General features: G+C 41.5%; 1 protein-coding gene across 1 annotated transcript in view; it reads left to right on the top strand.

Annotated features, from left to right (window-relative positions):
• The window catches only part of LOC137283513 (U3 small nucleolar RNA-associated protein 6 homolog), a 154807-nt gene extending 139299 nt beyond the window's left edge, over positions 1 to 15508 (top strand). The window contains exons 18-22 of the mRNA XM_067815056.1: positions 3893 to 3973; positions 4572 to 4678; positions 5733 to 5799; positions 14165 to 14237; positions 14749 to 15508. Coding sequence (XP_067671157.1) covers positions 3893 to 3973; positions 4572 to 4678; positions 5733 to 5799; positions 14165 to 14237; positions 14749 to 14906 — 486 coding nt within the window. The 3' untranslated portion in view covers positions 14907 to 15508. The remainder of the gene's footprint in view (positions 1 to 3892; positions 3974 to 4571; positions 4679 to 5732; positions 5800 to 14164; positions 14238 to 14748) is intronic.
• Positions 15509 to 16196: the final 688 nt, after the last annotated feature.

The raw sequence follows: 16196 nt of genomic DNA, 5'->3' as shown, positions 1-16196 counted from the left end.
CTTTGATGTGTCCAGCCAATAACACAGTCTCGGGAGAAATCAATCCAATCACTTTCTTCAGCTGATGCCCTTTTATCATATATTAAAGCATGATATCATTCTTTTGGTTGCAATCATTTTCTGAAACTCACTGTCACCATGGGCAAGTTAATCTCTTACTTATGTGGGGCCTGTCACTGCTGTGGTCATAGAAAGCCTCCTCTTCACGTTGTGGCTGTGCCTGTCTACCGTCAATCACATCAAAATACCAACACGAGATTTATGCACTTCTTCTAATTTTGATCTTTCTCTGAAGCTACTGGATTCATGGTGGGGTTGGAGTGGGGGGGGAGGTGTATGTCAGAAAGCAGTATTTAGTTGCCCAGCATTCAACAGGTGCACATGTAGAGGAAGTTTCATGTTTGATTAGGAAAGGCAACAATTCAATGGTGTTGCTTGAAAAGGCCTTGGAAACAGATTTATGTTGCTATGGCTTAAAAATGAGAGGCAGTGCCTTGAAAAGCCATACAGAAATGTCATTTTGAAATATCAAACCTGTAAGAAGAATTGCATGCTTCACTATTATGGCCTCAACTTTCAAATCATGGTGTCTACAGAAGATGACAGGGATGTCCTTTGCTCAGTCATTATCTTTCACACGCTTGAGAGCTGTATGATCTTGTTTCTGATTATACACCACTCAAAATACTCTAGGGAACACTCCATTCCTTCTTATTACTACAGTTTAAGTATTGGCATTACTGAATCATATCAAACAACCATGTTCTCCTTAACATTTTGTTAGTAGTATATATAGCTTTAAAAAATGAAAGAGGTCGTGAAAAGTCCTGAGATTTGGTCACAAAATTTAAGTGTACATGAACCTATAAAAATGCTCTTTTTTGGACTATAAGTTGTGGTTTTGTAGCTAGATGTTGTAATATATGTTGTTTTTGTCTATATGTTAGGAAAAAGGTTCCCATATGGTATGAGACTGAAAAGGACAAGAACTTGATTTGATATTTTTTGCCTAGTCCTTTCGATTTGTTACTGATGTCTTTGTTGTTAAGTGGAGTGTGACTGGTAGATCTTCTGTAGTGCTGTGTGATGTAACATCCTCTCGTTAGGCAGGACCACGTGACTGGGCATGTTTCACTGATAGGTAACAAGGAATGCTACCTGACGAGAGTCCGCAAACTGAACATAAAAAGTGTGTTAGTTCTATCAAGTGCTTGTTATATGTTTGTATTCCATGTCATTTTAGCAGAGTATGTTTGCAGCATGCTTCCAGCGTGTAGTATACGCGGCGTATCACAGCGGCGGAACCATGACGTAACACCTGCCCCCTCACACCTGTCTCCAGCAAATGTTTCACAATGGGACGTCTTGTTTGCTTACCTTGCGGAACCCCAGCTCTGTTGTTTTACACATAAAACATTGATTGCTTTGTGTTCAAAGTTGTAGTTACAGCGGCATGTCAAATTAAGCTGCGTTTGACTTTACAATTTGTTACCTGTCTCAGTGCAGCCATTTATCACTGGTTTGAGAGTGGCAGACAGGTCTGATTCGTAGTTGGCAGTTGGCTGAATATCATCAGTTGTTGCTGCCAGATGCTTTCCAAAGAGTCAGTTAGGATGTTAATTATTTGTTTTTGATTAGTTCTCAAGAGCCATTCAGTTGACTGTCAGAGTGTTATGGATTCTGTTTGTTATATTTTGAGACTTGTGGGTAGAATATGTCCCCAGCATTCATTACAAATTGTATACCAGGGCAAACTTGAACTGGAATAAATCATTGGTGGAGTCTTCAGTGTCTGGTTTGCCTGGCCCAGCCACCATTATTTCTAGAACCTTCACTGGAATATTGTGTTCTGAGATAAGAAACTAATCATTAAGACCAATGAGGTAACTTGAACAACCTCCTGTATCTGCACCATGCCTGCCCCCTCTTCCCCTCCCAGACTTTCAGGTTTATTTATGGACAAAAAATAAGTGGAACAACATATATTGATAGAGCCGCTGCTCCAGGAATTGAATAACAGTGGTTCCATCTCGGAATGGCCAAGATTTCATCACAAGGTGGTACTTTAATCTCTGCCAGTCGCTCACAGTTAAGGGGACACAACAAGGACTAGTCAGCTCAGTGTCTGAGCGCCGTCCACTTGCATAAATACACTCACTCACTCACTCTCTCACTCACTCACAAAGTAAGTAAAAAAATAAAGAATGCATTTCACATTCATTTTCCCATTTCATTAAATCCATTGTCTAAGTTTTTTTTCACCTACATAAGACCCGTGAAGGTCCCGGGGTAGAATAGGCCTTCAGCGACCCTAAAATTTCAGCCATAAAAGGCGACTATGCTTGTCGTAAGAGGCAACTAATGGGATCGAATGGTCGGGCTCGCTGACTTGGTTGACACATGTCATCGGTTCCCACTTGCGCAGATCAATGCTCATGTTGTTGATCACTGGATTGTCTGGTCCAGACTTGATTATTTACAGACGGCCGCCATATAGCTGGAATATTGCTGAGTGCGGCGTAAAACTAAACTCACTCACTCACTGACTCATTTCACCTACATAACTGTCAGTGTTGGTCCTTTACCTGAATATTCAATAATCAGAACTCTCAGATGGATTAATTATTGATTACTGGCCTTGCTTAATTGATTGAGTATGTTGGTAATCAATACTCGTTTTGAATGTCCAGATTGACTACTTATTCTGTGCATTAGTCCAGCACTAATTTCTTCCAGAAATTCTATCTTGGATATTGCTAAGTTGCATTAGAGAATTTCTAATGGGTATCTGAAAGACAGCATCGTTGACATGCCAGGTGATGTTAAAAGGCACAGCTAATACCTGCAGCGAATGAGACAGCTCATCATAGTTCTGAATCCTAGCACTGTTCACACAAGATGAGGCAATCCATTTGGATATGTTTTTTGCTCGTCAGAAGCTAAGGCTCAGTTAGCTTTTATGTCAGTGTGGGTTATCAGGCTGATACTTTTACTGAAACTTTACAGGAAATAATCCCTTAAACACATTTCTAAAGTCACAGGAATATGCTCACATTCGATTATTTCATCTCTCAAATCTCAGGAATATGCTGCCATGAGATTTATCTCATCTCTCAAGTCAGAGGAATGTGCTGCCATGAGATTTATCTCATCTCTCAAGTCAGAGGAATATGCTGCCATGAGATAGGCTGGACAATGACTGGACCATGGCTCCCCACAATTAGAAACTAAACCATACTTACTGTTATCAGCAGCATTGAGCTGGAGATCATTAGAATGATTTTATGAGAGCTTTATTTAGTTTTCACAGTTGTTCATTCATTGAGCAGAGTTATGAAATGGAATGGCTCCAGTGTGTTTTGTTTTTCTTGTTGGTACCAAACATTTGCTGGAGACATGAATACAGCCAGACTGTGCAGCTAAAGCCTTACATAGTCATATATAAGGCAGAAATCTCAGAACTGATTCTGCTACTAGCAGAATAATACTCTGATAACTTGAGAACAGTTTTTGTCAGTTTTATTTGCAATTTTTAGAATTCATTTGTGTTACTGACTCTAAACTGCAATTATCTTTCAACAATAATTATATCCTAGGTTATGAAATGTTTCAATATGGTTGTTGTTTCTTTTCCATCTATGTATGTGACTGAACTTATGATTACTGTCTCAACTGTTTCATACTAAATTCAGACAAAACGTGTGTGAGCAGTGCCTGAACAAGTTTAGCAACAGGTTTAGTTTTTTCATTGCAGATGGGACTTTAATTTTCATTGACTAGTTTGATCTGAGTAATGCTGTCAATGTCAAAGTGTAATGGCCTGGATATTCTGTTTATTACTGTACTGACTGATTATGATGTGGTTGTACTCATAGTGATGGTGATGTTGTAGGTGAGCTGGCCAGTTTGGGAGTTGATGCTGCTTCATCTGATGGACTCCGGCGAAACAGACATCCTCGACAAATTCATGGAGGTGAGGCTTAGGTTGGTCAAACACACATTCCCTCATTCCCTAATGTTGGAGTTTCTGACAATCCAACCTCAGTTCACCTTCCTCAGTCCACCGAGTCAACTTCTGGCCATCCTCAGTTCAACAACCTCTGTCCACCATCCACTGCCCTCGGTTCACCATCCACCATCCTCAATTCCCCTTCCTCTGCCCACCATCTATCAGCCTTTGTCCACCATCCACCATCCTCTGTCCCCGTCCTCCATCCACTATCCTACATCTACCAACCTCTGTCCACCATCCTCTGTCTGCTAGCCTCTATCTACTGTCCACTATCCTCTGTCCACCATCAACCATTTTCTGTCCACCATTCTCTATCTACTGTTCACTATCCTCAGTTGACCATCTACAAGCATCTGTCCTCTGTGCACCATCCTGTCAACCATCCTCTATCCACAGTCGTCATTTTACTGTCCTCTGTCCACAGTCCTCAGAACAATGTCCTCTAGACTAATACAAAATTCCTCATTTAAGCTGTCTCTTGTTAAATAACTTTCAGTGAGTAAGTAAGAGAGCATAAAAAGTCAAACTCTCTTGTAGAGCCTGGTTTGTTGTTATTTAGGAAGCCATACTGTGTTGTCGAGAAGTCAGTATGCCTGCGAAGGAGCTGTACCTGGAATGGGCCTTCCTGACCAAGGGCATCCGACATGCCCGCATGGTGTATGACAGGTGAGTGATATTACCCACAGCACTGAGATTAGGGTCTGAGATAAGATAGTCAGGTTAGTCCCCATAGACTCAGAGATCTGTGACAAATTTGATTAGGGAGATCTGAAAAAGGATAGTCAGGAAGATCAGAGACAAGCTAGTGAGTGAGATCTGAGACCGACTAGTGTGGGAAATCTTGGACAAGCTGGACTTGGCCATCTGTGACATGTTTGGTCAGAGAGACCCGAAGGATAGTGAGGAGATTTGGGTGAAGCTAGTTGTAAAGATGTTTGGTCAGAGAGACCTGAAGGATAGTGAGGAGATTTGGGTGAAGCTAGTTGTAAAGATGTTTGGTCAGAGAGACCTGAAGGATAGTTAGGAGATTTGGGTGAAGCTAGTTGTAAACATGTTTGGTCAGAGAGACCTGAAGGATAGTGAGGAGATTTGGGTGAAGCTAGTTGTAAACATGTTTGGTCAGAGAGACCTGAAGGATAGTGAGGAGATTTGGGTGAAGCTAGTTGTAAACATGTTTGGTCAGAGAGACCTGAAGGATAGTGAGGAGATTTGGGTGAAGCTAGTTGTAAACATGTTTGTCAGAGAGACCTGAAGGATAGAGAGGAGATTTGGGTGAAGCTAGTTGTAAAGATGTTTGGTCAGAGAGACCTGAAGGATAGTGAAGAGATTTGGGTGAAGCTAGTTGTAAACATGTTGGGAAAGCTAGTAAAGGAGATTGGAAACTGGCTAGACAAAGAGATCTGAAAGAAGATAGGTTGATCTGGCTTATGGTCAGACTGTTTGACAGACATATCACTGGGTAGCATGATTTTCATGACAGTTTTATGGCAGAATGTTTATTCATGTGTAATATTCTTGTGGGCACATAGAGCACCATGAAGATGTTGGCCCTCTGACTGAACACTTGAAACATTAAGAGACCAATTGAAACTGAAACGTTGGATATTGATTGTCAAAACTTCTGATGGCTAGTGTTCAATTACGTCTATTCTCATTGTTGAGTTTGTGCTGCTAAGGTTGAGGTTGCTCATAAGTTGTGGTGGAATGTCCTTATTTTCAGACTGGTACAACTGAAGCCTGTGTCCCTGGACTTTTTCACCAAGTACATCAACATGGAGAACTCCCAGGTGAGCTGGTAACAGGTTACAACAGGTCCCTAAACTCACTCACTCACCAACACTCACATCCACAGGCTACACAAGATCCCAAGACTCACTCACTCTCTTGCACTCACATCAGGTTAGAACAGGTCCCTAAACTCACACTCTCACTCACCTAAACTCAAGTCAGCGGGTTACAACAGGTCCCTAAACTCACTCACTCACCAACACTCACATCCACAGGCTACACAAGATCCCAAGACTCACTCACTCTCTTGCACTCACATCAGGTTAGAACAGGTCCCTAAACTCACACTCTCACTCACCTAAACTCAAATCAGCGGGTTACAACAGGTCCCTAAACTCACTCACTCACCCACACTCAAATCAGCGGGTTACAAGAAGTCCCTAAACTCACTCACTCACCCACACTCACATCCACAGGTTGCAACAGATCCCTAGACTCACTGACTCACTTACACACCCACAATCACACCAGAGTCAGTGACTGTGGGTCCTAGACTCACTGACTCACTTACGCACCCACAATCATACCAGAGTCAGTGACTGGGGGTCCTTAGACTCACTCACTCACTCTCTTTCTCTCACTCACTCATTTACTCTCTCAGTCACTTAAGATTTCTTTCTAACTCATTCACTTTTACTCTCTCACCCATCCGCCCTCCCTCTCACTCACTGTCTCATCCATCAACCCTCTCTCGATGTAGTAAATCATTTGAACTTCAATTTTGCAGGCATTTTTTTTTTCAACTTTATTGGTTGAATTGCGTTTTTGATGATTTGTTTCAGTAAGTGCGGACCGAAAGGTATCAGTATCTGCAAAGTTGTGTTTTACGTTGCATGTGACCTTTAATTAAGGCCCAGGTAATCTGTTGTATGTACAGTGAGATCATGGCTCCCCGTCACTAGGAGGAGTGAGGGCTATTACCACCCTCAATACCAGCATCCCCCTGGATTTCCCCGATTCATGAGCTTCATGAACCGACTTAAGCCACAGCATAGCTGTGTAGCAGCCACCCTCAATACCCGCATCCCCCTGGATTTCCCCAATTCATGAGCTTCATGAACCAACTTAAGCCACAGCAAAGCTGTGTACCAGCCACCCTCAATACCAGCATCCCCAGGATTTCCCCCATTCATGAGCTTCATGAACTGACTTAAGCCACAGCATGGCCGTCTACCAGTGTCCCAAGACATTGCTGTCTAATGACTGGATGGCATGTGGAGGTTAATCCCAGGTAATGATGCTTTGTGGAGAGCTGACTGACGTGGCGTCCTGCGAGGTTTGCTGGTTATATTAGGCATACTGAACATGCATGGTGCAGTCAGGTTAGATACCTGCCAAAACAGAGTATTGCACAGCGAAGGGACCATGGTACTTGAAGATGGGAGTTTGTATAAAATACTTTCTCATCAGTTTCTCCACCCAAACCACCTGATGGGTAGCCCAGATGGTACAACATTGGCATATCATGCCTCGTCAGGTTTGATTCTCAAATAGGTGGATTGTTTATAAGGTGATATTGGCTGCTTACTTCCAGACAGAGTTGCACTGATGACCAATTACATTGTGGTTTTACAAATTTATTAAGTTTATATGATGGGAAGTACTTTAACTGTGTTTTTTCTGCTGAAACAAATGAGGCTAGGTTAATCCATAAAGCAAAGTTAACTGGGTATGTATTGGCTGATTGAATTCAACTTATACATGAAATATACATTGCCTTTAATTTTGAAAGTGTTAAAGAGAATTATTTACATTTGTGCCTTCGTTCAGTTACAGTTATTGTTGTAATCAAGTACAATCAACCATTTGATGCCATAATCAAATTATTGAAAACCAGACACCAGCATCAGTAGTTCATTTCCTGAAGCTGTCTGGCATATCCTGTCTTAGTTCAGCCTGGAGTTGTTCTCAGTTGTCTAAGCTGCAGTATAGGAGGTGCATGATGATCACCGTCTTAGACAATACTTATAAACCTTCTGATTGGCCATCAATATATATCATTAGTTGTTTGGAAAGTAGTTCTGTAGATATACATTTGCTGGAGGGTGGAGGTCTGATGGGCTACTGGACTATTGGAGATTAGATGTTGCTATCGTTTCTGAACCCATGGAGAGACTAAATTGAATTTGACTAATCTCCAGAAGAAGCAGCCATGTTTAGTTAAGAGGCTTTACAGGCTCTGGAGATTTATGGCCTACTCCTCGCTTGTAGAGTGTCGGGTCATGAAAAGAGGATTGAGAAATCCACCAGCTGTTAATTACCTACTTACTGGGCAGGGAAAGAACCCAGGAGAGGTTTATGAGATACTAAAACCTGTATCACCAGCTCCTGGTCGGATAAAATACTACCCATGTACACAAAACTGTTTGTTGACAAATAAATTAAAGTACAAATTGTAAGCTGGTGTGACATTTATCAAGGCTGTGACTGCAGGAGATTGTTGGACTGATGTCTAGCTGACAGGGAAGTACCAGATACAAATACCTCTCACCAAACATTAGCTGCTGATTCATGCCCATTCTGGAATCTAATTTCACATACCATACTGTCCTTTTCCTTTTTTGTTCATGGTAATTTTGAAGTTTTCAGAGATCATTTCTACAAGTGAGGTCTGTAAAGATGTGTATTTTCATAGTGAGTTTCTGTGCAAAGCACTGGCTTGTACTAGTTGATCAACCCATGTTCGCTGAGATCACTTAGAAGGTTTATTTCGTTTAAGGTCATATCAGCTAACAATGGTGTGAGTTCATTCTCTGTTGATTATAGAACAATTTGTGCAGGCTGCATGCTTTCCCATAATGAGAATTGATCACGATTGATTGGCAGCGTGTAATTTACGTGCTGAGTTGGCTAGCTCTCGATGAGTCCGACACAAAACTCTACTGAATAATCCAACTAGAAAATACTGTCTTTGCATAAAAAAGACGTTATTACCAAATTTCTGAAGCAAGGTTGATTAGGAATAAGCACCGGTATGATGGATATTAACGGTCATAAAGCGCTTTGATTAGCCAACTGAGCCCAAACTGTAAGTTGAGGGGCGATGTACGAGCGTTAAGGACACAAGGGTAGTGGGTAATGGATTTCCTAACTCACTCAGATTGTGTCCCGGCAGGTGCACTGTGAATGTTAACAGAAGTAATCTGTCTTCTCATGGGGAAGGTTCAATATGTCTTAAATGTGGATGTGCGGTCAAGTGAGATATGGGAAGATGTGGGCCTTTCTGGCCAAGGAAAATGGTTCTTGGATCGTCTTCTAAGCAGAGCAAAGTATTCATGGAATATCAATAAATAATTTGATCACAGTAAGTTATTTTTTTATCTTTAATGAATGGAGAGAAGTTGTATCTGATTTGTGTTCAGAATTTGACAGAACTGCTTTATGTTAAGTTTTATTTCAACACTGATTAAAATGCCCTTATCAGTGAACCAAATTCCAATCATGTACTATACTAAGTTTCTGTCACTTTCTGAGGGCAGGTGGTAGGTGGCAGTTTTTGGAAGTATATGGTCTGTGGAGGTAGGGGATGCTACAGTCAGCTAGATGGGCAGTCTGTGGAGGAAGGTGGTTGGCCTGTGGAGGTAGATGGCTGGTCTGTGGAGGTAGGTGGTTGGTCTGTGGAGGTAGGTGGTTGGTCTGTGGTGGTAGGTGATGCTATAGTCAGCTAGATGGGCAGTCTGTGGAGGAAGGTGGTTCGCCTGTGGAGGTAGATGGTTGGTCTCTGGAGGCAGGTGGTTGGTCTGTGGAGGTAGGTGGTTGGTCTGTGGAGGTAGGTGGTTGGTCTGTGGAGGTAGGTGGTTGGCCTGTGGAGGTAGATGGTTGGTCTGTGGAGGTAAGTGGTATGTTCTGTGGAGGTAGATGGTTGGTCTGTTGAGGTAGGTGGTTGGTCTGTGGAGGTAGGTGGTTGGCCCGTTGAGGTAGGTGGTTGAGGTTGGTGGTTGGTCTGTGGAGGAAGTAGGTTCGTCTGAGGAGGTAGGTGGTTGGTCTGTGGAGGTAAGTATCTGGTGATACACTCCCCATGTAGATAATAATGACATTCAACTTCACACACATATAGTGCATGTGGTGATGATAATGACGTTCAACTTCACACACATATAGTGCATGTGGTGATGACAATGACGTTCAACTTCACAGACATATAGTGCATGTGGTGATGACAATGACGTTCAACTTCATACACATATAGTGCATGTGGTGATGACAATGACGTTCAACTTCACACACACGTATAGTGCATGTGGTGATGACAATGATGTTCAACTTCACACACACATATAGTGCATGTGGTGATGACAATGACGTTCAACTTCACACACATATAGTGCATGTGGTGATGACAATGACGTTCAACTTCACAGACATATAGTGCATGTGGTGATGACAATGACGTTCAACTTCATACACATATAGTGCATGTGGTGATGACAATGACGTTCAACTTCACACACACATATAGTGCATGTGGTGATGACAATGACGTTCAACTTCACACACATATAGTGCATGTGGTGATGACAATGACGTTCAACTTCACACACATATAGTTTATGTGGTGATGACAATGATGTTCAACTTCACACACACATATAGTGCATGTGGTGATGACAAAGACGTTCAACTTCACACACATATAGTGCATGTGGTGATGACAATGACGTTCAACTTCACACACATATAGTGCATGTGGTGATGACAATGACGTTCAACTTCACACACATATAGTGCATGTGGTGATGATAATGACGTTCAACTTCACACACACATATAGTGCATGTGGTGATGACAAAGACGTTCAACGTCACACACATATAGTGCATGTGGTGATGACAATGACGTTCAACTTCACACACATATAGTGCATGTGGTGATGACAATGACGTTCAACTTCACACACATATAGTGCATGTGGTGATGACAATGACGTTCAACTTCACACACACATATAGTGCATGTGGTGATGACAAAGACGTTCAACTTCACACACATATAGTGCATGTGGTGATGACAATGACGTTCAACTTCACACACATATAGTGCATGTGGTGATGACAATGACGTTCAACTTCATACACATATAGTTTATGTGGTGATGACAATGACGTTCAACTTCACACACACATATAGTGCATGTGGTGATGACAATGACGTTCAACTTCATACACATATAGTTTATGTGGTGATGACAATGACGTTCAACTTCACACACACATATAGTGCATGTGGTGATGACAATGACGTTCAACTTCACACACATATAGTTTATGTGGTGATGACAATGACGTTCAACTTCACACACACATATAGTGCATGTGGTGATGACAATGACGTTCAACTTCACACACATATAGTGCATGTGGTGATGACAATGACGTTCAACTTCACACACATATAGTGCATGTGGTGATGACAATGACGTTCAACTTCACACACATATAGTGCATGTGGTGATGACAATGACGTTCAACTTCATACACATATAGTTTATGTGGTGATGACAATGACGTTCAACTTCACACACACATATAGTGCATGTGGTGATGACAATGACGTTCAACTTCACAGACATATAGTGCATGTGGTGATGATAATGACGTTCAACTTCACACACATATAGTGCATGTGGTGATGACAATGACGTTCAACTTCACAGACATATAGTGCATGTGGTGATGACAATGACGTTCAACTTCACACACATATGGTTTATGTGGTGATGACAATGACGTTCAACTTCACACACACGTATAGTGCATGTGGTGATGACAATGATGTTCAACTTCACACACATATAGTGCATGTGGTGATGACAATGACGTTCAACTTCACACACATATAGTGCATGTGGTGATGACAATGACGTTCAACTTCACACACATATAGTGCATGTGGTGATGACAATGACGTTCAACTTCACACACATATAGTTTATGTGGTGATGACAATGACGTTCAACTTCACACACACATATAGTGCATGTGGTGATGACAATGACGTTCAACTTCACACACATATAGTGCATGTGGTGATGATAATGACGTTCAACTTCACACACATATAGTGCATGTGGTGATGACAATGACGTTCAACTTCACACACATATAGTGCATGTGGTGATGACAATGACGTTCAACTTCATACACATATAGTTTATGTGGTGATGACAATGACGTTCAACTTCACACACACATATAGTGCATGTGGTGATGACAATGACGTTCAACTTCACACACATATAGTGCATGTGGTGATGACAATGACGTTCAACTTCACACACATATAGTGCATGTGGTGATGACAATGACGTTCAACTTCACACACATATAGTGCATGTGGTGATGACAATGACGTTCAACTTCACACACATATAGTGCATGTGGTGATGACAATGTCATACATCATGTATCAAGACTCTTCACATTACAAATGTCTCTTGCCATGTTCTCTTGATACAAGATTTGACTGTCATTGTACAAAGTGCCCTTGTTTGACTGTTGTACAGCCCATATTGTGGTAAATGTATTAGCACAGCAGTTTCCTTCATTTGAGAAAATGCTAATCTGGACAGAAAAAATAGCATCCCTACAGAATGCATGCAGCCTGTCATCGACACGCCATCTTAGTGTCAGACCCTGGTTTTGCTGATTGTGTCAGAGAAGTAGTGCTATTTGATGTTCGATGAATCTCCATGGAGTTGAAACTAATATTAGAGGCTGTAGCATGTGCAGGTCTCACACCTGTGAAGCAGGCAACTCTTGTGATGGCCTCAAGTACGCATAGTGCCGATAACAGCGCTTGTGACTGACACCACAACATGGCTACTATAATGTTTGACACGATGTTAACTGCTCCCTAAACACCACTTGTAGCCCAATCTAGTGCCAGGACAAGTCTTCCCTCACATAAATTTCATTACAAGTTAAGGATGCCTTGGCTCCTGTAGGCTGATCTGTCACCTTCTCTTCTGTAGTGTGATATTACCGAGACTTTGATTTGTTGGTTGCACGGCCTCCTGGGACATGAGTAACGTCCAGTAGTCAGGTGACAGCACTTTCTCATAGAGTCTGTCTGAAGCACTGCAATCACACTGTTGCCAAACTTTGGAATTTGTACAAATCAATACTGCCTTTCCAGTCTATGCATTTATCAAAATGGTTTAAAATGGTGTGGATGTGATTCATTATGATGGACTTTCTGTGATGAAGTTGACACAAAGGACTGTGAATGATTTTCATGTAAATGTCACCCAGATGGGGGGTAACAAGTTTTCATGAAGTCTTCAAGTCATTGAATTTGGACAAGCAACTCCATATTTATTTGTGCAAGTTGGGTTTTAAAATGTTAAATTTAGCAACATCTGAATGACAGTTAACGGAGCCCTGAATTGAAAACACATTTATTTCCTCTCCACCACTGACGTTGATACATGTTCTCTATCAACGGCACAACCACGCGGTTCTTTATATCGCCACCATCAATGATATAACCTCTCTGTTCTTTATATCACCACAATCACTGATATAACCTCTCTGTTCATAATGCCACCACTATCACTGATATAACCTGTTCTTGATATCACCACTGTCAATGATATAACCTCTGTTCTATATATCTCTCTATCAGATATAACCTCTCTTCTTTACATCACCACTATCACTGATATAACCTCTCTGTTCTTGATATCTTCCTAACAGACATAACCTCTCTCTTCTTAAACTATATCACCACTATCACTGACATAACCTCTCTGTTCTTGATATCTTCCTATCAGACATAACCTCTCTCTTCTTAAACTATATCACCACTATCACTGACATAACCTCTCTGTTCTTGATATCTTCCTATCAGACATAACCTCTCTCTTCTTAAACTATATCACCACTATCACTGACATAACCTCTCTGTTCTTGATATCTTCCTATCAGACATAACCTCTCTCTTCTTAAACTATATCACCAGTATCACTGATATAACCTCTCTGTTCTTAATGCCACCACTATCAATGATACAAAATCTCTGTTCTATATATCTCCCTATGAGATATAACCTCTCTGTTCTTTATATCACCACTATCACTGATATAACCTCTCTGCTTCATATATCTCCACTATCAGTGATATAACTCTCTGCTTTGCATATCACCACTATCACTGATATAACCACTCTGTTCTTTATATCACCTTATCAGATATAACCTCTTTCTTTATATCACTACTATCGCTGATATGACCTCTCTCTTCTCTATATCACTTTATCTGGTATAACCTCTCTCTTTATATCACTGATATAACCTCTCTGTTCTTTATGTCAACATTATCAATGATATAACTTCTCTGTTGTTTATATTACCTCTCTTTCTTGCAGCCAACCCCCAAGATCAAGCACCTGCGTCGAGCGTACGAGGATGCTGTGGAGGAGTTTGGCAAGTCCCATCCAGGTACGCTGTGTGGAGGCATGTGTTGCCTGTAGTTGGGGTGGATCTGGCAACTTGGTAAACAAAGGTGTTGTGATACGTCCCTAAAGGACTTCTAAGAAGTTGTGGAATCATGTCAAAGGTGCAACTTCACATCTTGTAGAGCAGCAACCTCTGTTCTCAAGGTAGAAAGATCAAAAGTATACAACCTGAATAGGTCCATAATCAATATTTACGTGCATTTTTTTTAACATGAATTTGTTGGCACAAGGATATTGTCTGATGTTGCTGTTTACCCCCGGACCCTGCTAGTTATCACCTGCCAGGTTGTGGGTGTGTCCTAGAGGATATCATCTACTGGTTAGCACTTGAAGACTGCATCCTACAGCCACACCTGTCATAGTCTCTCCTAAAGTGTGGGAGTCATAGCTATGGATCTTAGCATCTTATGGTCTGTGTGGTCAAGATTCAGTTGCTGTTCGGTTGACCCCTAATCCATTATTTGTAATCTAGCAGTGACTTTCTTGCCCTGCAGATCTGTGGATAAAATACCTCCGACAGGAGACCAACCATCCCAGAGGGAGTCTGGAGGCTACCAGCAAGATTCACAGCCGTGCTTTAAAGATGCTGTCTGGGACCCTCAATAATGACTTTGTAACCAAACACACCCTGCTTCAGACAGGACGCTTGTAGGGCCACCTTGAGGATGCTGCACTGCCCAGTTTGCAGCATGTGTTGTTTGCAGGCTGAGTAATGAAGTCCGCTGATGAGGCCAGTGAGGCTGTATTCCTGTCCTCTTGGGGCTGTTATGTGGCACTAGGGTTACGTGCTTCTGTACAGTCAAACTGGTTAAGGCACATCCGATATCCGAGAGTTTTGATTTCAGTTACAAGTTTTTAGGAAATAATTCTGCATCAGTTACATGCTTGTGTTGATCATGAGGTGCCCTTAACAAAATGATTTCAGCATCCTGAGAAACATCACTACATTTGATAAATCTATTCTTTTACAAACAAAATGTGCCACATTAGCATATATTTTATGGTCAGCATGTAAGACTGTGTGTGACATTCTGTCAGCAGGGAATCAGGTGGAGAGAAGTAGATAATTTGTATGTTTGTCAGGCAGCTCAGGAAACATCAACTAGGTGTTAGAGTAGCAGGTATATGTGACTTGACTGAGACTGGATGTGGGGCTGTTCAGTTGCATGGCTGTGGACAGCGTGAGGTCAGTCAGAAGCACTCACTGTGTATAGTCCCTGGTTTAATAAAATTTCACATATCTTTGTCTTCTGTTAAGATTTTCTGCAACATTGGTGACTTACTCATCTACTCACTTTATCATTCATCCTCTTAAGACCCGTGAAGGTCCCAGGGTAGAATAGGCCTTCAGCAACCCATGCTTGCCGTAAGACTGTGCTTGTCGTAAGAGGCGACTAACGACATCGGGTGGTCAGGCTCGCTGACTTGGTTGACACATGTCATCAGTTCCCAATTGTACAGATCGATGCTCATGATGTTGATCACTGGATTTACAGACTGCCACCATATAGCTGGAATATTACTGAGTGTGGCATAAAACTAAACTCACTCACTTACTCACTCATCCTATTACTGAAAACAGTCATCCTTACTGAAAACAATCATTCAACAATCATTCATCCTTACTGAAAACAATCATTCATCCTCTTACTGAAAACAATCGTTCATCCTTCCTGATAACAGTCATTCATCCTTACTGAAAACAATCATTCATCATCTTACTGAAAACAATCATTCATCCTCTTACTGAGAACAGTCATTCATCCACTCACTTAAACAATCATTCATCCACTCAACCAGTCATTCATCTACTCGTTCTGATGAGGATTCAGATTCATGTTATTCAGTATTTTGGGGGCTAAAGGCTCATAGTACCAATACACTTGATGTATTTAACTGCACGCGGTGGTGGTGGTGACATTTCTTGCATTGAAAATAAATT

Source organism: Haliotis asinina, chromosome 5, assembly GCF_037392515.1.
Source record: "Haliotis asinina isolate JCU_RB_2024 chromosome 5, JCU_Hal_asi_v2, whole genome shotgun sequence".
NCBI lineage: Eukaryota > Metazoa > Mollusca > Gastropoda > Lepetellida > Haliotidae > Haliotis > Haliotis asinina.
This window is presented reverse-complemented; position numbering and strand designations above follow the sequence as displayed.